The sequence below is a fragment of the Ambystoma mexicanum genome, chromosome 2q, assembly GCF_040938575.1.
Source record: "Ambystoma mexicanum isolate Mex_15411 chromosome 2q, UKY_AmexF1_1, whole genome shotgun sequence".
Taxonomy (NCBI): Eukaryota; Metazoa; Chordata; class Amphibia; order Caudata; family Ambystomatidae; genus Ambystoma; species Ambystoma mexicanum.
The window spans coordinates 62,067,539-62,079,806 of NC_090924.1; the positions used below are offsets into that span (position 1 = coordinate 62,067,539).

The 12,268-nt window shown below is 45.6% G+C and overlaps 1 protein-coding gene across 3 annotated transcripts in view; it reads right to left on the reverse strand.

Moving 5' to 3' along the window:
- The window catches only part of CREBBP (CREB binding protein), a 2,841,012-nt gene extending 2,830,450 nt beyond the window's left edge, over nt 1–10,562 (reverse strand). For all 3 annotated transcript variants that reach the window (XM_069646824.1, XM_069646825.1, XM_069646823.1), the window contains exon 1: nt 9,296–10,562. In XM_069646824.1, coding sequence (XP_069502925.1) covers nt 9,296–9,380 — 85 coding nt within the window. In that variant the 5' untranslated portion in view covers nt 9,381–10,562. The remainder of the gene's footprint in view (nt 1–9,295) is intronic.
- Between the last annotated feature and the right edge of the window lie 1,706 nt (nt 10,563–12,268).

The following is a 12,268-nucleotide window of genomic DNA, read 5'->3' on the forward strand; positions in this document are numbered from 1 at the left end:
TTCTTTCTTAACAGCATCACCTAATAAAGCATGGGAGACAATGTTATACCATATTGTCAACGTATCTATCTAATGGAATATCTCCGTCATCTCTCTGCTCCCTCTGCACCTTCCCACCCCCATCTAATTGTGTCTCTCCTGACTGGCGTCAATGTAACGCTCATCATAATTTGATGATGGCACGGTCTATCAAATATATTCCATTCTTTTATGTTAAATTACCTATAATACATGTGTTGCATGTACCATGCAATAACTGGTTCTGATTAATAGCCCCGTCTTATTGATATTTTACTTGTATCGCACTCATGCACAAGTGTTTCAGAGCGAGACGAGGCAAGGAAGGGGAACAAGGAAGAACAAAAACAACGCTTTTACTAGACCCAGTGACATTGAGAACGTGCAAATGCAGGGGAGAACGTGCAAAGTGCTGAGCAAAGAAATAAACAATGGTAGTGAAGCCACAAGTGGCAAGTGCTAGGTTTAAGGCACAGATAGGGGGTGTCTGCTAAGTGCAGACAAAAGGGGGGACTGAAGGTTGCAGATACAGACCCAAGTGCAAGGGCTGCCAGGAGGCAGTGCTTGTGTGAGGCAAGGTGAAGCAAGTACCTGGGCCCGAAATCAGAGGATAACCAGGTGCACGATGCCGAAGCAGAACAGATCAGCAGGGGAGGAGCGAAGGCAGAAGCAAAGAGGAAGGTCTTGAGGTGCTTCAGGAACCAGAGATGGTTCTCCTCAAGTTTCAGAGTGGCGGAGAGGCTGTTCCAGAGGGAGGCCCCAGCCGAAGACAGATTTATCCCCAGCTCGTTTCTTTGAAAAACAACTGACCCTGAGGGAGGTTTTTTTCCATGGATATTGAAGAGGACCATATGTGGTTGTAACACGTGTTGACATAGGGGCAATTAAAACAAAACACTTTTGATATCCAACAGTATTGAGCTGAATACCTCAAATATTGAAGTGCACAAGCACCAAGGGGAGATCTATTCTATAATATTTCTAATCAAGGTCTTTGAGGACACCTTTGGTCATCCCCTCAAGTGACAGTCCCCCTTATGTAACTATTACATTTTTATTCAAGTGACAAGCGCAGAGTGGCATAACAGGTCTCTGCCTGCCTTGCCGTCCGTGAAGAGCAGGAGCCCCCACCATCTCCCGCCGTCGACAACCGCAATGAGGCTGTGGCCTAGAAGCGATTGCCTAGATGATCCGACGTCGCCCTGATGCCTGCAATGAGAATGTATCAGCTGTACTGGTCTGATACCCTTATCACCAGTAAGCCTAATCCGTCACTGCTTGCACGACAGATGCCCTCCATTTGCATTTCAAGCAACCACGAGAGTCGGGGCCCTAAGATGGCCGCTCTCCGTGATTGGTGACATGGTTGCCTAGCAACCAGGAATGAGCAAGAGCAGTCTGCTCTCATTAGGCCCGTGTGCCTATCAATTCTATAAGCTGCCGCCGGGTGGCGTCAGCCGGCCTTCGTGCATAAGGCCTGAGGGATCAAGGCCAACTCCTCCCTTTGCCTGTCCTTGCCTAATTGGCCTAGGGCCGGCAACTCTGGTCGTGTTACGCCCACCCATCACCAGCAAGACCCCTGATTCACTTGCCATACGCCTGCCACAGGCTGCGGTCCAGTACAGAGCCGGGCAGGAGCCCCACCACCCCTCAGCGCTGCAAGTGCAGCAACGTTGAGTCAAGCATCAATAAGACGACAGGGTCAGCGCGACGCCTGTTCGTCATCAGCTGCTCCCCACAGCAGAGGGCTACGTAGCACCTGCCTGCCTCCTTGGCTCCACGCGGCCTGCTGTAGAAATCCCCCCCCCCCATGATCATGGCCGCCTGCCGAACTTGTGTATCTGTGTCGCCAAGCAACCACAGGAGTAACTAGTCCACAGGCCTCTGCCTGCAACCTGAGGCTTCCACCACTAAGGCCTACGCCTATTTGTGCCTGTCCAGGACTACCAGGGCATTGGACCCTGCCCCTCGTAGCACACCAAGTACTACTTATTGACATGCCAGGACTCAGCAGACAGTATTAAAACACCACAGGTGTAACCCAAATTTGAGTACTACTTGAATATGCGCCTTCTCAATGTACCTATATTGTCTGATCCAAGCCACTAGTTCACTAGCTCCCTATACTGAATGATCACTTTCTTGATTGGCCAGCTTAATGATCAACTGACAGTACCTGCTGACAGCTGCATGTAGCTTACCACCTGCACTGCCATCTAATACCCGCATGTAGCCATTCACCTCCATCTGTATTACCATTTGATAGTTGGTCAGCATTGCCATCTGATATCTGCAATTTTGCCTCCACTTGCATTGCCATTTGACAGTCGCATCTAGCCTCCACATGCATTACCATTTGATAGGTGTATTTAGCATTGCATTGACATTTGATATCTGCTTTTAGCATCCACATGCATTGCCATATGATAGTTGCATCTAGCCTCCACTTGCATTGCCATTTGATAGAGCATGCCTATCCACAATAAGTAACTACTAGACGTGCGCTCCTACTGAAAACAGTCTACTGCCAGTCGCGGAGCTGCTTTCATAACTTAGTAAACCTTAGTTTACTAAGTTGGCAAAGTCGGCAAATACTGCTTACTTAGTAAACCTTGGTACCAGCCTACGCCCGAGCCTAACCAGAGACAAACTGCTCTGCTCTCCACTACCACGACTGGTACTACTATATTGCCAGAAACTATCAGCTCCATAATCTATCAGCGATTACCTAGACATCACTGTACAACATAGATAATCATTTTTAGGATAGGATGACCTCCACCCTCCGGTCCACAATGATAACAATAAACCACTTACCGCAATTTATGCCCACTCTATCATCGAACTCTGAGGAGCGCCTACTGACCCTCACTCCAGACACTGACCTTCAGCCTATAAAGTTACCCATCCCCTACCACTCCATAACAAACATCCCGTGTGACACTAAGCAGAAATGCAAAACTACATTCAAGATTACCTAAAATCTATAAACCTCCAGTCAGACTAGTCACCAAATTTAGTAATAGAAGAGACTCCCAACTCAATGCCACTAAACTAAACACCTCACCCACCAAAAGAGACTCCCACCTTAACAGTCCTATTAACACTCACTGCAAATTAAGCAATAGGTCAACCAAAAAGAAAAGTCGTGTCACCCCTGCGACACCTAAACCACACACCTCCCTGAAGGGTGCCCTTATTAATGCTAGGTCATTAATAGCACATGCCACCGAAATTGCTGATCTTATCCAAATAGGTGATTATGACCTCCTAGCCATAACGGAAACCTGGCTTCACCAAGCAGCAGGACCCGCTCTGATGATTGCCTTGCCCCCGAATTACAACATTCTCAAAGAAGACAGAACCAATTCTCGAGGAGGCCATCATCGCTAAAAATAATCTCACCTTAAAAATAGAAACGCTGTCAAACACCAAATCCTGCGAATCCTTAACCGCCAAACTCCTAACTTCATCCTCTCAATCCATTAATATACACCTCATCAGAACTTTTGAGGAGGACATCTCTACGAACCTCTCAAATAACTTTTAAAAAATTAATTGCAAGCCATCCTTCTGGGAGACCTGAAATTAGGTTTCAAAGACCACAAAGACTTACAAGCGACTAATATGGCCAATGTTATCACAGAATTAGGATTTACCCAAAGAATATCACAACCTGCCCACAAAAAAGGTCTAACACTTGACTGGGTAGCCAACCACAACTGTAATGTATCTATTACTGATGTCAGCCCACAAATCTCGACAGACCATGCGCTAATAACCTTCCTTATACATGAAAACACTACCCAACCTAAGGAAAAAAAAACACAAAAAAAAAAACAACCACGGACAAACTCCTACCACATATCCTCCCAACTCTCAACGCCATACCTGAATCACTAAACCCTTGAGCTCTAGTGAATGAATTTAACTCAACTATGGCCATAGCCTTGGACACTATTGCCCCTTTGAAAATGAGGAAGAAGCAAGCCCAGAGCAGACTTCACCCCTCACCTCAAATCCCTAAGGATTGAAAAACACAAATGTGAATCCGCCTGGCGATTAACTCCATCTGAGACCAATAAAGCAGCTCTCATCAACGCCCCTAAGACTTACAAAAATGAAACAAGGAGAGCTAAAAAAAAAAAAAGGGAACTTTAACAACAGAATACTGCAGGCCAAATCCTGAACCAAAGAGATATTCATTATACTAAAGGAACTGGAAAACCCCCTCCCGGCCCCGGACAACTGTGACAAAAATAAAATGTGGTGCTCCAACATCCAAAAAGCACTAAACGATAAAATAGCTAAAAAGAAACAAAATATTCCTCCCTCAATCATTCAAAGAGATAAACTACCTACTGCTGCCAAACCTGAACAAAAATTCAACTTTACCAAAGTGACTACTCTAGAGATTGAAAAGATAATACTCTCGCTCAAACCCTCCAACTGTCGAGGTGACATATGCCCAGCCCAACTGATAAAAGATGCGGCCAGAGACCTATCCCATTTATTTCTAAACTCATTAATGCTTCCTTTGCTTCAGAAACGATACCAGACAACCTCAAACAATGTTGGGTCCTCCCCCTCCTTAAAAAGCAAACTTTGGACCCGTCCAACCCAACTAACTATAGGCCAATCACAACGGTACCATTTCTGTTAAAAATACTAGACAGAGTGGCTTATTTACAGATCCAAAAACACTTGGAGCTGCATCAACTATTAGGTACCAGACAATCAGGTTTCAGACCTCAGCACAGTACAGAAACCGCGCTCATCGATCTCAAAAACCAGGTCTATGAGCTGAGAGACCATGGAAAAACAGCCTTACTCCTCCTACTGGATCTCTCAGCGGCTTTTGACTTGTTAGATCATGATGTGCTCCGTACCCACTTGGAATCTGCGGCCCACTTCTCCACACATGCCATTGCATGGATCAAGTCCTTCCTAACTGGCAGAACTATGAGGGTTTTCTCTACCTCTTCAGCGGCTGACCCAGTACCTATCACATGTGGCATTCCCCAGGGCTCCTGGGTCTCTCCTGCTATGTATAACATCTTCACAAAGCCCCTGTTCGATGATCTGGACCTTCTGGGTGTCACCTACACTAACTACGCAGATGACACCCAGATTCTCATCCCACTTTCTGGGGATTATGAACAGGATTTGGCCTTGGCGAATAGGATATACCTCATCATTCAGGCATGGATGGCCTGTCGTGGTCTATGCCTTAATGATGACAAAACAGAACTTATACTGGGCAAAACCAAAACTATCAAAAAACTGAAACTATGACTATTCATCATTTGTTATAGATGGCAACACTATTAAAGTAGCAAGGGGTAAAAACATTAGGTTTTTACCTCGACTCTTGTCACTAACAAAGCAGGCGAGTGCGATAGCCTCTAGCACCCCATACACCTGTAAATTAATCAGAGCAGCAAAACCATTCCTGTCCACTACCAGCTGCCTCACCTTATCAAGAGCTCTGGTATTATCCAAATTGGACTATTGTAACACACTATATATAGGGTCTAATAAACACACATTGCAAAAAACCCAAACCTTGCAGAATAATGCCCTTAGAGCCGCCTTAGGAATCCCAAAAAGAGAGCATATCTCAGATGTCAGAAGACAATTCAATTGGCTCTCTACAGCGGACAAAATTAAACTTAAAACAGTATCACTAACATTCAAAAGTATTAATGATTTAGCCCCCAAATACCTAACAGAAAGGGTCAAAAGAAGAATTTCCAATAGACCCACCAGAGAAGCATATACCAACCAGCTAGTTGTGCCCCCTTTTAAAATGAGCACTGCCGGAGCCAACAACTTCCCTGTCAAAGCAGCCCAGTTGTGGAACTCCTTCCCTACCTCGTTAAGGTCTGACCAATCCTATCCACACTTCAGACTTAACTGTATTAAATGGCTCAAAGAAAATGACCTGTAACTGACCGACACCAGGACTACCTACATCTTACCCACCTGTTAATCTGGAGTTGAACGCATACTTGCATGCTCTTCCCCCAGCCTATTCCACCCTGCTTTTTGTCTTAATGTATACTGTGTATACATCTCCATGTACAAATTCCTGTGTATGTAACTCTGTATATTGCCCCGTGTACAAACTGTATATTACCCGGTGTACAAACCTTTAGTGTAATCATTTTCCTGTTGTCAATGTATCTTGTACCTACTTGAAATGTGTAACTGTAACTTGTAAACTTAAAGTATTCTTGTACACGTGCCCAGATACCTTCGGGTCTGGCGCGCACTATAAATAAACAAATAATATCCTCACGGTCGTTTTCTCTTGCCATCATACAATAACCCAACAATGCAAGCCACACTTCACGTTGGCTGCAGTCTACTTCCCAGGTCTCACACGTACTGCAAAAGCCTCCCAGTATCCAATACAAAACAATATTCTACCCCACCCCTCGCCGTTTACCACTCAACACCATCAGGTGTTCTTTCTGCATCACTTGCCCCATAGAATGAGTTCATTACAGTTTTCGGCGAGTACAACTGTGGACGGTCTAGCACCCTCGCTGTCAGAACAACTGTGAGAACCCAGTTGAATGGTGCACTGCGTCCAGCGTAAAACACTGTACCATAGTTTTTCCATGCTCATTGGGATTATGTGGCAACACTGCCACAGCAGATATGCCCCAACAACACGATCTTCATGCTCAAGCGACATTGTTGGGTATTCTGAACGCTAGGCAAAGAGTCACACACAGAAAGCCTTTGGCGTCAATACTGAGCTCATGGTGGCACAAAGCAGTCTCACGTATTCCACTCTTCAAACTCCTATGCCATTGCTGTATCCATTGAAGAACCCAGTGTTCTCTTAGGGCTCAGGTTCACGTCAGACTCTACAATGCTACTGCCACGTACAAAGTGTATGCTTATGTTTGCACTTAAAACAAAATATAGGTTCGGGCATAGCTAATACTCATGTTTGGCCATTTGGGACCTCCATAAACATGCATTTCGTCTTGTGTTCTTTTAGGAATGTACAATAAGCCAAAGTCGCGTGTTGATCATATGCTTGCTATTTATTGGGTATTTATAATGGGCCTATACAGCAAAAGGTGACCAGTCACCCATTCAGATTTGATTAGAACGTGTTGTAGTTTCATTTGCAGGCCTTCACTGGGCACTCTTATTCAGAACATTTTAAAACATTAAGCAAACTAAAGTAATGATAAAACAATATGCCAACTCTCAGACAAGGTAGGTAGGCACTCAGACTACTACGGTGGGGATTTGACGCACTGTAAAAGAACAGGCAAAATCAATACACCAATAAGAATGAAATAAATAGGACCACAATATTAAAATCAACCAGAAGGTCAATAACTTTATAATATTTTATGGGAAAAGTGGCACAACTTATCTCATCTCATGTCTACGCCAGATTTCCTGCACACTGTATGCGTTACCAACTAATCCCCAGCAGTAACTCTGCACATTGGCTGATGTCCTATACCAAGCAGGTGTTTTACCTCCTGCGGACCAACTCTTCTTTCAGTCCCTGCCCAAAACCTGTCTCAAGACGGAATTCCCGCATCCCCATCCCTCTGCATTCGACTCAAACAAACCATGGGCCCAGTAATGAGAGACAGTGACAACCGAGCGATTCCTTTTTATTTTTTAGCTCCGAAATCTCTTGTACACGGAGCATTACAATCCAAATTATTACAGCCGACGCTGTGCTCTGGTTTTGACCCAGCATGTCCTCTCGAGTTTCAAAACCATTATGTTCTTCTCAGACTCGAAAACAAGCTATGCGGACTTGTTAGCACAACGTACCTTCAGCTGTTTTGTTACATGTCACAAAACCTACAGATGAGCAGCAGGCCAACCAAGTTCTCTGAAAGAGGAAAACTCTTAACGAAAATTACACAATAAACACCACATCCACCAGCAAAAGTCCACAGATATGATCGGATTAGTGGAACAACGCCACAGGAAGGACCACTAATATTATTGGCTGATATTGGTTACTATGCATGAATTACTAGGTCGAAAAAAAGTATGGATTACACAGATCTGTTTGGGAGTTGAAATATATTGTATTCTCCTAAAAAGTACCCCCAGTAGGAATGATTTGTTTTACTTCCTAAAATAGTATTTTCCTCAGACTTAAAAAGAAATAGGGCATCAAATACTCCAAACTCAAAATCTTATCTGGCGCCTGATAAAGCATATACCATGACAATTATGCGTTCTTCTTCATCAGGGCATACATCCCTCCAATTGAACGTATACAAACCTAAAATGTATTGTTATCTCAGCACAGAATTGAGCACCACAAAGTCACCAACGTCAACCGTTGGGTGCATTTGCTTGCACATGTCAAGTCAGTAACATTCGGCATTGGGAAGAAAATAAGCATGGCCACACCAACATTCCATCACTTTTCAGAAATGCTCGCTTGACACCAAGTTCCAATTCAGCCGCTAAATGTCATGCACAGCACATCTCGCCCTGCAATATCATATATGATATATATATATATATATAATATATTCATATATACATGCCAGGTTACAATGCAATTTTCAAAGTCCATGCTGTGAACTGGTCACAATTCTGTCATGACAGTTTGCTTTTGTCTCCAAGTCATCCGCATTTCGTCCTCTGCTACCTATTGCAAAACCACCCGATGCGTACCATGCTCCAACCCCATGCACTGCGTTCCACCGCCTCCCAAATCGCAAGCCCAATTCCTGGCCAAATTGGACAATACACATAGTGCTTAGATCACACTGTTACACATGGTAGAAAGCAAATATCGTACAACAATCACATACAATTTAAAGCATTTTAATAGATAACATTATTAGGGTCAATCCCACCGAACCCTCCTTGTGATATGTCCCATCCGCTTTTCACCAATGTTACAACTTAGGCTGTCTGCAGGCCTACTGTAAATGCTTTAACAGTGTCTTGCCGAAAGCCCGCGCCCTCCGTCAACCAAAAACTCGGACAACCTAGCTCTGTGTCATGGACAAGCATCAGCCAACCTCCCAGCACATTGCCATCACCCAACGTCACATGTCTCGATTGCTTTCATTGCCCAAAGCATATATTCCATCCTATACACTATATCCAGGTATGCATAAGTACCTGAAAGCTCGAATTATTTGCCAAGGGATAGGGTACAGCTCAGTTAATCTACATTTCATAACACAAATAGATATTCTTCGAGGAGACAACGCTCCCAAAGGCCAGCTTTGCCCAATGCATACAAGGCATGGCATGTTACCTGTGCTGTCACTGACGGAGAAGCCGGGGGAGTTCAGCTTGGCCCGTTTAGGGTTGGGAGGTCCATCCAACAGGTTATCAGCCATTTTAGTCTTCCTGCAAAATGTCCTTTTTCTTTTCGTCCTCTTCGACCGTTGGCAAAAAATACGTGCAACTCAAAAAGAGGAAATCCACACAAAAAAGCAATTTCTTCCCACAGTCACTGAACTACGTCTTCTCGTAATCCAAAGGATTTCCCAGGTGGGTACATAACGAATAAGGAAGGTCCAGCATTCAGCATTGGCGAGTCCATCAAAGGGTGGGGGCACTCCCCAGCACTCAGCGACCTCCACCCACCCCTGAACCCCCCCCACCCACCCCGGGCGCAAGGGATAGAGACCCCAGCAAGGGGCGGGTGGAGGGGATACTTCAGCTGACACCCTAGGTGCAGCCCTTAAGAGACGCCCCACCAAGAAGGGGTTAGTGGGTCAATGCAGAATGTTTAAATAGATTTAAGTATAAAATTGGGGGTACGCCCCCTCTATACTCGCTGAATAGGTTGTCGTCCTCCCTACCACCTGTATAGGAATCTCCACATGAACTTGGACCCCTGCACTACCTTCCAGATCAGCACATCTCCACCACCCTGCCAGCCCCGCCCCCGGAAGGGAACAGGAGCTTCAAGGTGTTTCTTTGATGGGCCCTACACCGGCCCCCTTGTCACCAGTCAGGCCATAAACTCAACCTCGGGCGCCCCCTCTGGACAAACAAAACATTTTCCTTCAATAACGCCTGGATGCTAGAAACAAAACAGTGGAGAAATGCGTGTATTTACTCTGAGTGTCACTTAATTTACTCGATTACACAGTTTTTTGTTTTTTTTTTTAACATGGACGTGTTACCCCATGATACGTGTTTTCTCATCTGTTTACCTATGTACTGCCAGAGTGCCCTAGTCTAGCTCCCCTAGCTTCGATGACAAGTTAGGACAATGCCGTGGACGGTCTCCTAGCCCCTCCCCTCCCTATACGTCTGCGGCTCTGGGCTCGGGCGATCCCCGCAGGACTCGCCTCTTCTCCTGGCTGCGGGCACATAGGCTCTCCACCCCGGCTCCGTTCACCGCCCGCTCCCCGGCTCCGGCGTCCACAAGATGGCGGCTGTTGATTCCTCAATTAGAAAAAAAAAGTTTTTTTGCTCTCTCTCTCTCTCCCTGTCTCCCTGTCTCCCTCTCTCTCTCTCTCTCTCTCAATCTCTCTCTCCCTCCGTATCCCTCTCTCAAGCACCGGAGGGGGGAGCTCGCGCACGGCGTCACGCACGTAGAAGGGGAGCTGGAAGGAGGAGCGCGGGCCCGCGCACGACACCATGAAGCACGTACACGGCCATAATGCCTTGCGCAGATAGTCTACTCGGCTGCCATTTTCTAATTCTGTTGAGCAGCTTTCACTGCATCCTGATTTCAGAATATCCGCACGTTTTATAACTTTTTTTGACAAAACGCCTTCTATTAAACATCACATGTGAACGCTTATGGTTTATTACAGTTGCTTTTCAAATATACAATATATTAACATGTATTAAAAGAAGGCACTTAATTGTAGATTTTCAATACACATCTGCATTAGAATACAGGTATGGGTGTATACATAAAAACATTTGGCGACATTTGCATGGTTTTAGTTGGAACGGTGGTTTGATCTTCGTTGACAGCGAACATCCCTGTGTCATGAATTGGGAACAGCATCTTTCACGGAAGTATGCTTGTTTAGGTAGAATTCTTAAATTGTTTGGTGCCACTTGTTACTTATTCCTTCCTGCAAGTTGATGAATGGGCGTACGTACGAATTTGAGCACAACTCTCAATTGACATTGTAAATGTGGACCTGTTATCTTGCATATATACCAACCTTAGCCATTCCATTCAGGGCACATGAGCCCAGTCCTGGGTTTAACTTGCCATAGTAGGACTTGCACTCCTGGATTTATAATTAGGGACATTCAAGTGTGAGGACCCTAAGTGTTGCTGTGCGCTCATGATGGCACACCGTTAATGATGCAGGGCAGTACATGTGTGCCAAAAACGACAGAGGAGCCGAGAGAGCACACGTCTCCTCTCACAGCTCAGTGATTGATCTACACAATGGTTGTTGAGAATTGTATTTGTCAATAAAAGCATAGCTCTCAACTCACACGTTGGCGGCAGAGCCGGCCTTAGGGGAGGGCGGGCCGGGCAACCGCCCCGGGGCGCTATTAGCCCCCGCCAGGCCAGCTCAGAGGAGTCTTTCAAGGGCTCCCCTGAGCTGGCGTAGTGGCAGAAGGCACGGCAGGCGCCCCTTTGTTATTAAATGCGCCCGCAGTGGCAGAGCGCATTTAATAACAAGAGGGTGCTGATGCGTCCTATTCACATCATTACCTCCTGGTAAAAAAAAAAAGTGGCACATCCTGGCCTTGGCCCCGCCCCCTGTTGTCCAGCGGCGTGCAGGGAGTGGGCTCCAATTCGCCCAGGGTGCTGCTGCCCCTAAGGCCAGCCCCTAGTTGGCGGGTATCACCCGCCAAGCCTCTTGCACGCCCATTCACTTCAATGGGCTTTCACCCACCAAAAGCAAAATCGGGTGTTTTCACCCGCCTTGGCGACACAAACGGTTGAGAGTTCTGTAAAGGTATGGATGCCACAAAATCAAAGTGATGGGATTCCGGGATCTATGTGATCACTGCATCGCGGAAAATGTTGACAAAAAATGCTGATTACAAAAACGATGAGGCACAGTGACATACATGCCATCCCTCCCGATTTGGGCAGGAGACTCCAGATTTTTTCACCCGAAATTGTGCCATTTTTTACTTTCTCCCTCCTAATATATTTTGAACCCCAATTTAACACAAAGGGAAAACCCACTTCTCTCGATTTCTGTTGCACAATCTCCAACCAAGCTGTGGCAAAATGTTGGCATGTATGTAGTGATCAAATAGATCACTTTTTCCCGCATCCCTATACCCT